The sequence below is a fragment of the Myxocyprinus asiaticus genome, chromosome 29 (genome assembly GCF_019703515.2).
Source record: "Myxocyprinus asiaticus isolate MX2 ecotype Aquarium Trade chromosome 29, UBuf_Myxa_2, whole genome shotgun sequence".
NCBI lineage: Eukaryota > Metazoa > Chordata > Actinopteri > Cypriniformes > Catostomidae > Myxocyprinus > Myxocyprinus asiaticus.
In genome coordinates, this window is record NC_059372.1 from 22,670,246 (window position 1) to 22,687,676 (window position 17,431).

At 39.3% G+C, this 17,431-nt stretch overlaps 1 protein-coding gene across 1 annotated transcript in view; it reads left to right on the forward strand.

Moving 5' to 3' along the window:
* Positions 1-17,431, forward strand: part of arhgef19 (Rho guanine nucleotide exchange factor (GEF) 19) — a 53,732-nt gene extending 36,301 nt beyond the window's left edge. The window contains exons 4-18 of the mRNA XM_051662138.1: positions 3,467-4,121; positions 9,442-9,966; positions 10,107-10,239; positions 10,888-10,967; positions 11,071-11,309; positions 11,411-11,571; positions 11,737-11,889; positions 12,006-12,135; positions 13,113-13,187; positions 13,269-13,358; positions 13,500-13,663; positions 16,087-16,245; positions 16,398-16,477; positions 17,047-17,151; positions 17,273-17,431. Coding sequence (XP_051518098.1) covers positions 3,488-4,121; positions 9,442-9,966; positions 10,107-10,239; positions 10,888-10,967; positions 11,071-11,309; positions 11,411-11,571; positions 11,737-11,889; positions 12,006-12,135; positions 13,113-13,187; positions 13,269-13,358; positions 13,500-13,663; positions 16,087-16,245; positions 16,398-16,477; positions 17,047-17,151; positions 17,273-17,430 — 2,886 coding nt within the window. The 5' untranslated portion in view covers positions 3,467-3,487 and the 3' untranslated portion in view covers position 17,431. The remainder of the gene's footprint in view (positions 1-3,466; positions 4,122-9,441; positions 9,967-10,106; positions 10,240-10,887; positions 10,968-11,070; positions 11,310-11,410; positions 11,572-11,736; positions 11,890-12,005; positions 12,136-13,112; positions 13,188-13,268; positions 13,359-13,499; positions 13,664-16,086; positions 16,246-16,397; positions 16,478-17,046; positions 17,152-17,272) is intronic.

Genomic DNA, 17,431 nt, shown 5'->3' on the forward strand with positions numbered 1-17,431 from the left:
GTTTAAGTGTTTACATGTAAATATTTTACCCTTAACTAATCACAGTCTGTGGTTCAGTACTGTTTATTAAACTGATTGCAAATTTAATTCAGTGTGTGCTTGTAAGGAATCCAGATTTTTTCCTTAACTCTCAAATCGCCTGTGCACCTAACAGCGTTCCCCATCTGGAGAAATAAAGGGAGCCTTTGTGTAGAGTAGAGAACAGGTAACCATTTGTGCATTTGTGTGTGGGTTTTATTTTGCAGATGTGGGTATAGTTTTTATCAGGATAAACGGTCAGATTGTGTGTTTTCTGTGCTTTCATAGCTGTATGATTGTGTGTGTGTGTGTGTGTGTGTGTGTGTGTGTGTGTGTGTGTGTGTGTGTGTGTGTGTGTGTGTGAGTGTGTGTGTGTGTAGTTATGCTTATGGATCAAGTTGAATCGTGCAGTGGAGGCAAGGTGAGAATTAGCTGTGTTGTGTGTACATTCTGTATTCAGAGAGAAATTGAGATGAGGGGAATATTCAGATTCTTTTGAGTCCTATGAAGAAATACATAGGGTACTGCAAATATTTGATTGAGGGTACAGAGAGTTGCAATTGATAGTCACAAAACTACCAGAAAAAAACTATGTTATTTTGTGTAGTTTATCCCATTAACTATGGACATGTTCTACTGAAGTTCCCAAATACTTACTTATGAACAGTATATCTAATGCATTATAATTTTAAACCTAACAAATATATTTTTGTGAAAAAATTATATTGCAAATCTTTATTTTAAATAAATGCAACCTGATTTAATATTTTGTTATCTAATGCATAACTGTATATTTATACAGTACATTATATGAATGTATATTCAAGGAATTTTCCAGGTTCAAGACAAGTTAAGCTCAATTGACACCATTTGTGGCTTAATATTGATTACCACAAAAATCATTTTTGACTTGTCCCTCTTTTTCTTTAAAAAAAGAAAAAATTGTGGTTACAGTGAGGTACTTACAATGGAAGTGAATGGGGCCAATCCGTAAATGTTAAAATACTCACTGTTTCAAAAGTATGACCACAAGACATAAACAATATGTGTGTTAACGTGATTTTAGTGTGATAAAATCACATACTAACCTTTTCTGTGTAAAGTTATAGCCAATTTTGCAACTTTGTTGCATGATGACATAACGTCAACAAATCCTAAAACCCTAAAATGACTGTAAAAATTAAGATTTTAACAACTTTACAGCTCAAATAATACATGAGTTTTAAAAGAAGAATTAATTTAAGTGCTTTTAGAAAATTATAAGCTTCACATTTCTGCCTTTAAACCCTTCATAAATTGGCCCCATTCACTTCCATTGTAAGTGCCTCATTGTAACCCTGATTTTTTGCTTTTTTTAAAGAAAAGGAGGGACGAGTCGAAATAATTTTTTGCGGTAATCAACATAATGCCACAAATGCTGTCGATTGAGCTTAACTTAAAAATTGAACCTGGAATATTCCTTTAAGTGTCAGAATACAATTAACGCCATATAGGCCTAAATTGCATGCAGTGCAGTGTTTAAAGCACCTAGAGGCAACCCATCCAGCATCCTTGGGTGGATTTCATCTCTAAGTTTAGAAAACATCTCTCTTTATTTCATGGGTCAGATGTGGGTCATCAGCACTGACAGTTTGTTGAACCATCACTGCATTAACAGCCCAGGAGATGGCCTAGCTCAGGCTATTTCAGGCTTGCCTGTCCCTCAGGGCAAGACACTTAATACTAATAAGCATTGCTTCTCCTATGACCCAAAGTCTTTTTGTAAACAGAGAGCTGTTTGGACACATGGGAAATATGTATAAGAAAGAGTGACAGAATCAATTGTGTAGATTTGGGGGTGGGGGTGTTGCAGCGTGAAGCATTTACATGTTTCCATTGATCATGGTATAAATATTGTTGAGGGGGGGGGTGCATTCTTTGTGTGCCATTACATCTTTGGGTGGCATTACATCTCAGGTAAAAGCTAGCAAGACTAAATACTTGGCCAATTATCATAGCTGGAGAGCTCCCATGTGAGTGTCCTCATGTGACTGACCTGCAGAAGCAGTAAAGGAGCAGTTATGTTTGGAGTAAGGGATCCAGCTGTTAATGGTGTAGAGACATACAGGGGATGAGGGCTGCATGCTGCACTCTTTAATAAGAACAGGACGACACCGCGGCAGCGACTGAACCAAGCCTTCTATGGGGGAAGAGCCTGCAATGTTTTCATCTAGACTTAAGTTTACCCAGTTACACAGTGAATCGCCAAATCCACAAAGAACTGCAGAGATAAGTAGAGCTTAACTGTGCATAGATCTGTGCTGGCACAACAAAAACACTGGCCAGAGGAATCTACTCTTCTGTGTTCAATTGTAGAAATACAAAAGCTTTTTAAGTCCAGAAGAAATATGGCTGTAGTGTTTATAAGGGTCTTATGACGTGTATGTACAAAATCATGCACAGAAAACGTTTAATTTACATAGGAAAATGGAATATGACATTATATGCAGCATTCGTGTGATTTGCATACTTGTGCTATAAATTCAAATTACCTAAATTTCTTAATCATAAGTTATGTGTAAAATGATCTAAATAGACAGAGGTTATGTGGACACAGGCCCAGATAGAATCTGCATATTTTCAGCACAGATTTTTGGGAAAATGTTGGTGTAAGCAGTTTGGAAAAAATATTTTATTATTTCTGAAAAAAATAAGCAGTGAAAGATTTTTCAAATAATTTTCTTTATATTTGAAAAACGTTTGTCCACCAAATCAAAGTCAGATGGTGTAACCAATATGCAGGTATCCATTCTGTTTTCATGTGAGAAAAAAGAAAAAGAAAAGAAAGGACCCCTTTAAATCCTCATGACATTTTTATGAAAAGGCATATTTTGTTCAGGTCAAATGGAGTAAACCTAAGAAAACTTCTTGGTATTTGTAAAAAAAAAAAAAAAAAAGTTTTGTACACTTACATGTATTCAAGGGGGAAGGAAATAATTTTAATACCTTTTACTTGACATATTATAAGCCATTAAAAATATATATACGTATATATATATTTTTGAAAATGTTATAAATGATATTAAAAAAATTAACTGTATGATACCAACATCGACACAAAGATGATACCAACATCGACACATTTCTATGAACTTGATACATGTGTTTTAAACTAGATTTTTAGAGTTATTTTTTTACCTCCTCTGACAACCTTATTTGTCAATGACCCATTAATGGGTTTAAAAAAGGTATGCTGAGAGTTACTTACATAATTTTTGGTAGCTGAAAGCATACTCAAATTAGCCAAAATATTTAATAATTGGTCATGAAAGGGGCATGAGATATGTAGAATTTTTTTAATGAATGCTGTTGAAATTCTGCAGGGCTTTCTGCAAAGTTATCTGTGTTGACCTGTACATGATTTAGTATCTTATATTCTTTTTGTCTTTATTTTTAAATTGTTTTGCAGTACCCATGTTCCTCCTGAGCCATGCTCCCTGGCCATGGATTCTCTCCTTTCCTTGATTTCCAGCCTCACCTCCAAGCGTTCCATTGCAGAGGGGAGCGCTCTGACATGTGGTTCCAAGGCTCAGTTGAGACCCAGGCTCTGAGCGACTCTCGGGAGAGAAGGCCACTCCTGCGGCAGCAGCAACATATTGCCATCTGCCAGAAGGAGACGTTGGCCTTCATTGACCTTCAACAGCCTAGCACTAATGGTTTCCAATCATGCACACCAGAAAAGCGTAGTTCCTCTCCTTGCTCCAAGCCTGTCAGATGCACAGGAAACCGACCCTCTTACTTTGCCAAGAATGGGAGTACAGACTCAATTCTGGACAGTTATTTGACCCAGGACAGCAGTATTGTGGAGGTGGTTCAGGATCAGACATGCACACCCATTACTGAAGTACCTGAGACAGTTTATGAAATATCTGAACCAGAAATTAAGAGTCTCAGTTCTAGAGGCTTGTTTTTGCCGCTGTCCTCAACATATGTCCCAGGGGACAGGGACTCTTTGGACTCTCAGAAGCAGAGATCCCCCTCTTCCCCCTTAGAGTTCCAGAGTCCAGACCCATTTTGCCTACAGAGACGCACCTCACTGGGATCCCTAAAGGAGAAGTCCATACGTAAGTGCCAGTCTCACTTAGCTGCATCATGACACATTCTTCCTTTATTCCAGCATTGAAACAACAAATAGTTAATCACAAGGCAAGGGTACTTCCACTACTCTTAAAAGTAGATATGCTGCTGTATAGTACAATTCATCAAGAAATAGTTAATCCAAAATTACAATTCTATCATAATTTAACCAACATCAGATTGCAAACCTGTATGATTTTCTTTTTTATGCAGAATATAAAAGATGTTTTAATGAACATTTTGGTATTCATATAATGTTAGTGGAAAGTATCTCACTTTAAAACTTCAAAAAGCACCCCAAAATATCATAAAATTAGTCCATGAAATTTGTGTGTCATATTCCAAGTTAGAGGTCTGCACGGGCCTAAAAATGAAACCCGAACCCGACCCCTACCCGAGACCCTACCCGGCCCGAACGATACCGTCAGATTATAAGCCCAAACCCAACCTAAAATCGCTCACTATCTTTATAATTTCTTCTCCTAGCAAGTACTGTTGCAACAGGCTATATTTTATGTAAGCATACAGGCAACATTCGTAACAGTATTGAAACAGTAAAATACAGTTTTAACAAGGCACAGCAGCCCCACAGTACACTAGGGCACAACGGAAAAAAAGCATTGACTTACCATTTATGTGCTGAAACTGCACCTGGTGCAGAACAATCTGGAATAATATGAAACAATGCAACAGTCCCCTCTTCACAGCCTGAACTTGTTCAGAACATTGAATCATTGTGACACTTGGGTCGGGTTGCAGACTTCTATTCTAAGTCTTTTAAAGGCATCCAACAGGTTTTGGTGAGAAACAAACTGAAATGTAAGTAATTTTTCCATTAAATTTCTTTACGTCTGTTGCGCATTAATGAGCACATAAGAGAAGCTTGTTCACTAGTTTCCATCCACTTTTCGCGCTATTTTGTTATCGACAAATTGAAAATGCGTAGGAACAAGTTTTGCGAAATTTGTTGTCTTCTGCCTGTTTCCATTCAAATGGCCTTTTATCGATAAAAAATGGTGTGCGTGATGACGTTATGTCTAAAAAAACACTTGTCACATAAGTTTTGGTTTATCGCGAAATAAATCTGCCCGTTTCCATACAGAAATGTGTGTTTATCGCTAATTTGCCTCCCAGATGTCCCCAATGTTTTTCCTCCGAAGTTTTGGTAAAATAGGTAGAGTAGGCTATTGAGACAATTCACTGAAATCAGGAGCAGGAATTGCAATCAAAAGGGAACAATTGCCCTTCTGATAGGACTGTAATATTGGTCCTGATATTGCACCTATCGCAGATTGCCACCGGTTCCGACCCGAAAGCGAATCGTCATGGCCCTGTTCAAGCTGGCAACCTGCACCAAGTAGTGGGGAAAATTTCAGTCTTAGTATAAGGACCATCCATCGATGTGTATATGCTGTGTGCACAGCTATTAAAGAAAATTTATGCATGTAATATCAGAGTTTACATATGATACATTCCTGATATTCAATAGGCTATTTTGAACAATCATCTAAAACATTGCCATCACAACTGCATTATGTCCCGTATATTTGTCCAGCAACTTTTAACGACCAACTGAACTTGATTGTCATCTCAAATTAATTTTAGTGTCATAATGCAATTGACATTTTCTGAAGAAGCTCAGCAAATGTGATCCGAGGTAAAGAGGGTTAGATTTAAAATATTTAAACGTTTTACAATGTTCAAAAGCTTGTTTTCCGAAAGTGAACTCAGCATTGGACAAATAGATTTAATGCTTTTTTCATTTGGTAATTTATTTAATTTAATACAGGGAATTTTGCCAGCATTTTTTCAAAAGTAAGCTAAACAATAATTTTATAGAATTGGGTTTTATGTTCGTGTTCCAAAAAAAGCACACTGATGTTTTTCTCCTAGTATGGTGTATTTATTTTTTTAATTTTAAACATCTTTGTGCACAGAAATGATATGTTTTTCGTATTGTGGGCTAATTCCGTGACTGCCGTCTATTATTCTGAATGGTGTGTAAAAGCAACTTTAATAAATAAACAGATGTCTACCATAATTAAATTAATCGCAAACAGGGGCCATTCATTTGCTCTCTGTGCACTTGTTGATGTGCATGATATGAGATATTTGTGTTGGCACTCCTGGAAGTGTCATGTTTGCAGCATCGGATCTATATGCCATTAAGATCAATCCATAATAACGTACAATACATTGGCTTTCAGGGATGTATACCTTGTTGTCATGATTAACACAGATTGGGGTAAACTCTGTCATGTGACACTACATTTTTGCGTTAATGGCAATTTTCTCGACAAAAAGTGTTTCCAAACCAGTTTATCGTGACATTTGAAGTATCGACATAGAGTTTATGCGCTGGAGTTAAATGGAAAAATATTGTCGACATTCGTGAAATTTTCCATCACCGTTTATTTTGATGCACTAAAATTTTTTTGCAAAAAATCCTTGGATGGAAACGAATGAGAGTTTTTAGCTTCTCTCATTGTACTAGAATAATGACTTATATTTTGAGTTATTTCTCACCAAAACCTATTGTATGCCTTCAGATGACTTGGGGCTCTACTTCAGCAACAACCATGCGCTGCGTCTTGTCTTGGCAAGACCACTGCACGTTACGGTTCGACTCGACTCTGCTCGCTTTACTTTTCTGAGCTTACTTTTCCACTGCAGTTTAGTGCCGCCTCAATGTGGGTGGTATTATAGGCTGATCATCATAGTTGCGCCGCCTCTACTGCCGTGACATCATCTTAAACGGGACACAAACTTTACTGACCATAAACAATAACACGACCGCTAGCTGTTAGCTGCTAGCTCATTGTGCTGCATAAAGCAGTTGTTGCATGGTGATTTTACACAAGTGTAACAGTTAAATTGGCCTGGTTGTTTTAGAAGCAAGCTTTCCAGTAGCTGGTCAACTAAATAAAGTGAAGCTTTCAAGCAGAACATAGAGTTAACGTAACAAAACGTATCATCCTCCATCGTGGACTCCAACAACGCCGAGTCCAGGGCACTCTCCCTCCCATTGCTCGCCAGTCTATTGCCATAGATAGCGTCCATTTGGTCGAACCACTTCCACTTTCTTCTGTTTGAACCACTCCGGCTGTTGTGGTCCTTGATGGTTCTGTAGTCACTTAAGTTTTTTTAACTTTTCCCTACACTGTTGGTAGGTCCGGTGGTAGCTGTGTGCGGCCAATAGCTGAGACACTTCCTGAAAGACTTTTTCGGACCATGGAGTGGTTTTGCGCACAGCCAGTTCTTTTTACAATTCAAAAGTCGCATGAACAAATGATATTGCTGTCGCTGTTGCTAACTTTAAAACTAGCGGGTTGATGTCCCGTGTCGCAAATCCAGTGACGCTGGTAGTTACGGTTCTCTCTGACCAATCAGTGATCTGCAGGGTTTTGACGTCACATTTAGTATCGACTCGGCTCGCTTGGAACCTTGACCGAGGTGGTACTAAAAAAAGTATCAGGTACCAGGTACTATCCACAGTGGAAAACCCCCAAAAAGCGAGCAGAGTCGAGTCGAGTCGAGTTGAGCTGTACCGTGCAGTGGAAAAACCTAATTTTCGTGAGGACGGTAATTCTAAGCTCATTTTTCATGCCAGCGCAAAGTGCAAGTTGGTGTGGGTGGGAGTGCTTGCACTATCTGTGGGTGTATATGCGCCATTTTAAACTCAGTTCCTGCATTTGCAGTTTGGAGATTCCACCAGCATATGATATGACAGAGCTATCAATCACTTTCAATACTAGCCATGATATGTGTGTCAATATGATTATTGATTATAATAATAATATTGATACGTTTATTTTGTATAGCACCTTTTCAAAACTCAAGGACGCTGTACAGAAAATAAACATAAAACATACGAAACATATAACAAATATACAATTCAAAACAATGAACAATGGGAGAACAGCAAAGCATGTTTCAAGCTCCCGTAACACCGTCAAGACAGCAGGTGAGACATGGACGAGAGCCAAATAGTCTCAAAGAGGCCGATGGAGAACACATACATCACGGTCTGGAGCAGCCAGCAATACAGTCACAGAGCAGGGGATTCTTTGAGGCAGGAGAAAACACAGACATCCTAAGTAGTATTTCACCGCTAAACTCCATAGCACTGGAACGATGGCAGAAAAAAAAACTGGAAAAAGTTCGCCGAAAGGATGAAATTATTGTGCAAAAGAACATAAGACACAAATGGTCCATATATCTATTCTTCTAATGCATTGCAAACAGCGCATTTACACTACCAAATTCTTGATTAGGCTGTCTAAATTTAAATAGATGTTATTTGACAGGAAATGGAATATACTGTATAATAGGGATGCAGACTGTGCAATAACCAGAGAAGAACCTCAGAATTAATTTGCACTTGACGCAGCCCATTAGCACCTTGTACGCTAGATTTCACCAACCCACTTGTGCCTAGACTTAGAAAATATATATATATATATATATATATATATATTTTTTTTTTTTTTTTTCCTCTCCTTTTCTCCCCAATTTGGAATGCCCAATTCCCAATGTGCTCTAAGTCCTCGTGGTTGCGTAGTGACTCACCTCAATCCAGGTGGCAGAGGATGAATCCCAGTTGCCTCCGTGTCTGAGACGTCAATCCACGCATTTTATCACGTGGTTTATTTAGCGCGTTACCACGGAGACATAGCGCATGTGGAGGCTTCACGCTATTCTCCGTGGCATCCACGCACAACTCACCATGCACCCCACCGAGAGCGAACCACATTATAGCGACCACAAGGAGATTACCTCATGTGACTCTACCCTCCCTAGCAACCGGTCCAGTTTGGTTGCTTAGGAGACCTGGATTCGAAGTTGCGACTCCAGGGGTGGTAGGACTTAGAAAATATTAAAACCTCATGCCCACTGACTTTGCACGTATGACGTATCGCATAGCACTGCACTTAAAACTGATTGGTCTTAAAATATGGGCTTTGCAATATGACGCACGAGTCGCATAGACTACTTTTGGGTCTTTTTATGCTTTAAAATTAAGCACTATCGACAAGACGGACTGCGATATTAATTAAAATGTCTCCTTTTGTGTTCCGCATAAGAAAGAAAGTCATGCACGTTTTAAACAAATTGAGGGTTAGTAAATTATAATAAAATTTACATTTTTGGGTGAACTTTTCCTTTAATACCATGGCAAGGCTCTGGCAGATGTATTTTTACACTAAGATGGTTGTTTGTGTCCCATTGGAAATATGGTGGTAAAATAGAGGCGAATGTGAAAAGTGGTTGTACCTTTCCTCACTTGATGTGCCATGTCACTACCAGGGCGCAGGATGAGAGTGTACTCACCAGACATTTTGAGTGATGAGTCACTCAGCAGCCCAGGTCTGGAGTGTGACTACATGCTCCCAGGATCCTTTGAATCATTCGTAGAAGGAGGACTCGGCATGGTGGGATCCACCATACCCACATCTCAGAGTTCCAGCCCTCTTCCAGATCTAGATGAAGACCTCTCCCTTCTTTCCATACCAACCCCTCCAAAACTCTCCTTAGATCCCCCTCAGGAGGTTTCCGAATTGGAGGTGGGCGTAAATGTTGGGGGCAGGCAGAGGCTAGGCCTGGAGGACTGTGGGGCTCTGGAAGGTTCTGCTCCCAACAGTCAGACCTTGCTGCCTCTCTCACGTTCTCGCTCAGCAGACAACGAGCGCCGGCGCTTCTCTGCCTCTGAGCTCATCTCCCGCCTGCAACTCTCACAGAGGAAAAATTCCTTCACCCTTAAGCTGGGCAAGTCCCTCTCTGCTCGAGTGGCCTTGCGGGACCGCCACCTGTCTGGAAACCTCAGTCCAGACTGTAAGTGACTCATCAGGGCTGATTAGTTCAATGAAAGACTTTTTTGTGAAAGTCTCTTACTATGATGTCATTATGACACACAATTGCTAAATGTTTGAGGTTCCTTTTGTAAACCTTCTCTCTTCCTTCTCTATTTGTAGACAAACCCAACTCCAGACAGCGCTTCTCAGGGGGATCAAGTGACAGTGTGCCACATAGTCCTGTGGGGTCTGCACCACCACTGTCCTCTGGTGACTGTAATCTGCCACTACACCGGAGAAGTTCCAAGCAAAGGTGGATCTACACTCACTGAGCAATTTATTAGGAACACTATGGTCCTAATAAAGTGCCCAACATGGTCTTCTGCTGTTGTAGCCCATCCGCCTCAAGGTTCGACATGTTGTGCATTCTGAGATGCTATTCTGCTCACTACAATTGTACAGAGTGGTTCCCTGAGTTACCGTAGCCTTTCTGTCAGCTCGAACCAGTCTGGCCATTCTCCATTGACCTTTCTCATCAACAAGGTGTTTCCGTCTGCAGAACTGCCACTCACTGGATGTTTTTTGTTTTTGGCACCATACTGAGTAAACTCTAGAGACTGTTGTGTGTGAAAATTCCAGGAGATCAGCAGTTACAAAAATACTCAAATCAGCCCGTCTGGCACCAACAATCGGTTGAAATCACTGAGATCACATTTTTTCGCATACTGATGGTTGATGTAAACATTAACTGAAGCTCCTGACCTGTATCTGCATGATTTTATGCATTGCACTGCTGCCACACGATTGGCTGATTAGATAATTGCACGAATAAGTAGGTGTACAGGTGTTCCTAATAAAATGCTCAGTGAGTGTAACCCTTACTTGTACCAACAAAATACACCTCAGCGAGTGGAGTGATAACCCATTCTATTTTAACATCTTTTCTACCCTTTCTTCACAGTATGAGAAAAGTTTCCATTAATGAAGATGCAGACAGTCCTCCAAGTAGCTTTAAACGTCTATCACACTTTCTGCCAAACTGTACGTCTGATAAATGAAGAATTCGAAAGTATTTTTTATTCAGATTTTTCCTGTCTGTTTTTTCTTCTTCAAAACTCTTTCTCTCTCTCATCATTTCTTTCAGTGATTTTGTATCAGGAATACAGTGACGTTGCTATTAACAGAGAGATACAGAGGCAGCAGGGGGCAGAGCCTGGAATTGATGATGAAAAAGGGGAATCTGTGTCCTCTGGCAACCTCTCTCCATCCAGTTCATTCCACTCATCACGAGGCTCCACCTTCTCTCTTTGGCAGGATATTCCTGATGTTCGGATGAGTGGACAACTGGACAGCTTCAGCAATGAAGAGCGTAAATTACAGGAGGTGACTCCACATTCTGAACATGTTTTTATTTTTATTTTACCAACACATTTTACTGAGACAGAAACTAATCTATATTTATTTAACCTGATTTCTCATTTCAGGCCAAGTTTGAGTTGGTGACGTCAGAGGCCTCGTACATACGAAGCCTGTCTATTACGGTCGACCATTTTATGATGTCTCCTGAGCTGTGTGAGTGTCTTGGGACACAGGAGAAGCAGTGGCTCTTCTCCAAACTGCCTGATGTGAAAGAAGTCAGTGAGAGGTGAGAGAAAATTGTCAAGACTTGCGAGAAGGCAAAGTGTAACTGCAATTTAGCTATTTTTGAAAGAGATATCTCTCATTTTCACTTGTGTTCTATAAAATACTGCTGCATCTCTGCTTGAATACCTGTATCTTCTCTTTCTCTTTCAATTCTCCCTTTCCATAGGTTCCTTCAAGATCTGGAGCATAGGTTAGAAGGCGACATTTTGCGTTTTGACGTGTGTGACATTGTCCTTGAACACTGTCCAGCTCTGCGGAGGGTTTATTTGCCCTATGTTACTAATCAAGCCTATCAGGAAAAGACCTATCAGCGGCTCTTGTAAACAGTCCCACCTAATAAGTAGCATCTCTCTTACAAAAATACTAAACAAAAATGTATATGGTGCACTACTGCCATATTTAATAGGTTTACATGCTTGCTTTGTGTTTTCTTAGACAGGAGAATCCCCGTTTCCCTGGAATCCTTGGCCGTCTGGAAGAGGACCCAGTATGCCAGAGGCTGCCTCTTACATCATTCCTTATCCTTCCTTTTCAAAGGATTACACGTCTCAAAATGCTGGTGGAGGTATGCCACCATCAACTCTTGTTTAATGAAATCAGTCTTCCAATGTCTTAAAACAAGCCTCAATAATCATAGACGTTACACTATCAAAAGCCCCTTTCACACATACAGGCTTTTCCAGAAAATGTACTGCAATTTTGAGGTTAGAGGTCACGTGTGAACATGACCCATTTGAAAATACTGTTAAATTTTGATCTGGCAATTTTCCTTAATGAGAAGCTGTATCATTACCTATAAATTTCCATATTGATGGTATGTGTGAACAGAGCCATAAGATTACTGGTTTCCAGACACTCTGACGTAAGTGTCTGGAAACCAGTAAGAAAGTTCTGACAGAGACGATGCAATTCCTCTGCGCCATAACACCGGTGAATCGGAAGTAAGAAACATGTCATCAAATTGGCCAGATAGTGAAACTAGAGTGCTTCTCTTCATTGTTAAGCTTAAAGGAACAGTGGGCTATTCCGTTACATTTGATAAATTCAACAGCCTCCTTCGGGAATGAGCAGACCTCTTTGTAACGATATATGTACACATTACTGTGCTTTTCAGCCTCAGATAGCATCTCCGCCTTCGGACGCTATATAGCGACAGCATTTTGTTCTCTGTAGTTCATCAATCTTATTTGAAGTTGTCGAATACAATATCGCTGAGTCTCAAGTAACTGCATAAATGTAAACATTTGCCAAAAAATGTAAAACATCAACATTACCAACTGCATACATTCAGAATTCAGATACAAAATATTACCCCGCCATGTTTTCAAACAAGAACCCAAATTTTGCAGCTCAGCTGTGTAGATGTCATTTCCGGTAATCAATGTCATAGAGTTTAATGGCATTTGGTGCTGCTGTGTGAATGTTACTAGCAAAATGGAAAAAAGATGGAAAGTCGTTGCATGTGTGAATTGCACATGTGGTACATTTACCTGATTGAATGTGTGAAAGAGGCTAATGAAATTCCCTGTGTGACTGTTGTAGAATATCCTGAAGAGAACAACTCCTGGGTCACGAGATGAGGACACTGCCACCAAAGCTCTAAATGAGCTGAAAAAGGTGAGACAAACAATGCTTTACAAGAATGAATAGAAATCTAAATGTGATCAATGAATAAAACACCCTTATCTGTGGCACTAGATTATAAAGGAATGTAATTCCAGTGTGCAGTCCATGAAGAGGATGGAAGAACTAATTCATCTGAATAAGAAAATTCACTTTGAGGGCAAGGTACTACTACTATTAATTTTAAAGTTTATGTACTCAGAGAAATTAGTGTTTGTGTACATATGTATGGTGTATTACATACAGTGAAGTAGTTACTGATTCAAGAAGCTTGTCAATATGCTATGGTAATTTTCTTCTTTTTAGATTTTCCCTCTGATCTCTCAGTCTCGCTGGCTGGTCAAACATGGGGAACTTTTAGAGGTGGACACACAGAACTTGAGTATATCTGGGTCAAAGTTTAAGCTTAACACTCGGCCTGTGTACCTTCACCTGTTTAATGACTGCCTTCTGCTGTCCCGAAGGAAAGAGTAAGTTCAAAAATAAAGGGAAGAGGGGACAGAGAGTATGGGAAAACAAGTGGAAAAGGGTTGCCTCTGGCTCTTCCTGAACCATTGTGTCTATTTTTTCTAACTATAGAATGATTTCAACCTGGTCACATAGAATCCCATTACTATACCTACATTTTTGCAAAATTAAAATTATGTGGCTCAGTGTACATATCGCAGAAGTTTCCTGAATACTGAAGGTGCTAAAACTACAATGACTTCTATTCCCTTTCACACAAATTACGAGTAAAAGGCAGATTATCAGTTCCTATACACTTTTTGCCATGTTCCTCAAGCCCTGTGTATATTTCCATTTTGACGCGAATGCTCAGCGTCTGCGTACAGTCCAGTCAAAGTATATTCCATATAACTGTGCACACATATACACAGGCGGTTGCCGCATGTGCGCTACAACTGCTATGAGACATGGCCTTTCTCTACAGTAGTTTAGACACATAAAGATGTCTTTATATTCCTTCAGACTCGACAGATGCCTCCATACCTCCTCACACACTCGCTTTTGACTTCCACTGTTGTTGTTTTTACCTTCATCTCCTGATGTTTAGCAGTGATTATATCTTCTTCTAGCGTATCTTCGTGGCAGCAATGCTCAACATGTAAGTGTTGCCACCTTGTGGACCCACTAATTAGTGAAAATAACTCCAGACGCATGTGCAATCTGCACGTCCAATGCGTGGTTAGAAAAATCAGGCTGCGCACATTCAGTGCTCATGCACTCCGCTGATGACGAGATTTGTCATCCTGTATTCGGACGCTCAGCGTTCGTGTCTGACCGAAGTATACTTTGGGCTTCACACAGCACTATCTGATGACATTGTCAGGGAAATTATCCTAATAAAAATAGACTCAAGAGAAGTCTTATATCTTTCCCAAGACAAGAAAGTTTATTTCGATACCAGGCGACAAAGTTCTCATACACAACAGCAAGCAGCTTGTCAAGAGACATCTCACACACAATGATAGTCAACCAAACCCAATTTATACCTTTCAGTCAAGCAGTCTTGCACATCTAACAGTTCTAAGGATTAACTCTGATTGGTTAAATTTCTTTAAACAAACAACATGCCTAGATGGAAACAGGGCGTATTGTACTAATGCTATGTTTTGAAACTTGGTGCCTCAGCTCTCTGGGTTTTCTTCTCGAGGCCTACACACACACACATCACCAGAACCACAAACATAATTTCTAACTCTACTATTAAATGTCACTTTAACACCTTAAGGGATTATTCAACTTAACATCTAAACATTAATATCATAAATGCAATGTAATCAAAACCATAATCAATAAATTATTTTTTCCCTGACAACATCTAAACACCTTTGCAATAGCTTGTAAGGTACATAGCTTTGTACTTGTAAGGTGATGCATTTTAATGTTTGCATTACATAATAAACTACATTTACAAGCTTGTTCAAATGCAATCAAATTGTGCTGTAGCTCAACAGATAGTGATGCAAAGGACTAGGATACGAGTCCTGAAGAGCATGCGAGTCAACGTGTGCGCATTGCAAAATTATGTGGTTGCTTCAGCAATAGCGTTTCTCATGTCAAATTTGCTTTTTTATGACACTATCGGTTAGGTTCAGGTTTAGGGTAGGGAGGTAGATTTAGAACTTGATACAGCATTAAAGGGATAAATGAAAATTCTCTCATCATTTATTCACCCTCATGCCATCCCAGATGTGTATGACATTCTTTCTTCTGCTGAACACAAACGAAGATTTTTAAGTCGTCATTTTTATTTGTATAGCGCTTTTCACAACACACATTGTTTCAAAGCAGCTTTACAGAAAAGGATGCTATAACAGATAATTGTGCAGTTTGAAAAAACATGATTGTGAAGAATATTAGAAGAACATCTCAGCTCTCTAGGGCCATACAATGCAAGCAAATAGTGACCAGACCTTTGAAGCTCCAAAAATCAAATAAAGGCCACATAAAAGTAATCCATAAGGCTCCAGTGGTTAAATCCATATATTCAAAAGCGATGTGATAAGTGTGAGTGAGAAACAGATCAATATTTAATCCTTTTTCACTATAAATCTCCACTTTCACATTCTTTCACATTTTGAAAATGAAAGTGAAAGTGGAGACCTCATCTGTTTGGGAGAACATTTAACTCACTTTTAGTGCCACTCAGTGGACATTTTAACTCGCGTTACATGTAAGGAACCACGTAATTTGCAAAAATGTCGCCACAGTTACATAATTTTCACGAGATCAGGCTGAAGGATTTAGTTGATTATTTTGGCTTATTCATTAAAGATCAATTATAAACTAGCTAACATTTTTTGCTTTTGTAAGAAAGACCAAACAATTACTATATAGTATAAATGATACAAAGTTTGCTACATAAGCTGTCGCTTCTTTTCTGTCACAGCACATGGAAGTTCATGGTGTTTGTACATGCAAAGATTGAAGACCTCAAGGTGAAAGACCTAAGCCAGAAACTTCAGGGAATCTCAGGCTTCATCTTCTATCTGCAGTTATGTGAGGGACAACAGCTAAAACACCAGATCTTACTCAAATCATCCACAGAGTGAGGACATTCCCTGTCATTTCCAAACATTATCAACCAAAATGTCACTACAGACCTTAATAGACAAATAGACCTTAATGTTCCTAGAAGATGTGCCACAAATATGTCCTCACAAGATGCATAAAACTAAGAATATTCTGTTTTATACATAGAAGCAGCAAGCAGAGGTGGATCACAGCCATGTTTCCCTCTGATCCAAAGACAGCTATTGAGCAGACCAATGAGAATGATGGTGTGTACTTTCTTTATGAGACACTCTTACTATCGATCATAGATTTAAATGCATTTCAAACATTGTAAGATGAACGTTTATGGTATAAATTTAACTGTGGCTGGTCATTTTACATCAGTCAGTGGGTGGTTCTACACCAGATTAAGCAGCAATGTGGACCTAAGTGAAACTAAGAAAACATTGGTCTATAAAAAAAAAAAAAAGCATCTGTTTTACCTGATGTAACTCTGAAAACAAAGCATATAAGCATATAAACTTAATATAAGATTCTATGCCACAAATCTCGCAAACATGGGCAAATCCATTGACTAGTTCTTCTTTGGAAGGCATTGTAGCAACTGTGGCCCTTGTAAATACAACTTTAGTTCTTTGCAGACAAATAAGAACCTGTGCCTCCACAGAAGTTCCACAGAAGCTAGCTAATCAGATTGGAACTTGCAATTTTGACAACTCCTTCCATTTTTGTATGCAATATGCATCGGCCCATTTAGACCATCTGAGGCAAAGACTGATTTTTTAAGATCTTTCTAAGTCTTTTATTTGTCATTTCTATTTGTGTGTCTATACAGATCTATCTCAAGTCCAGTGCATCAAGAGCTACCAGGCTCAAGAGCATGATGAGTTAACGCTGGAGAAGGCTGACATCCTTCAAGCTATAACAATTACTAGTGATGGTAAGTAAAAATCATTGCCCTTCTCCTGGGTAAAAAAATAATTGTCCACTCCATTTTTCCCCTTTAAGAGTAGTTGAAGGATTACAGAGCAGAGATAAGTCATTTTGTAATGTTTTCACAGGTTGGGTAGAGGGGATTCGGTTGTCGGATGGAGAGAGGGGCTGGTTCCCCAAAACTTACGTGGAGGAGATCACAAGCCGCAGTGCTCGTTTGCGAAACCTCCGTGAGAACATTCGCATTAAGTGTGTCTCTCAAAAATTAGAAGGAGAGACCCTTTGAG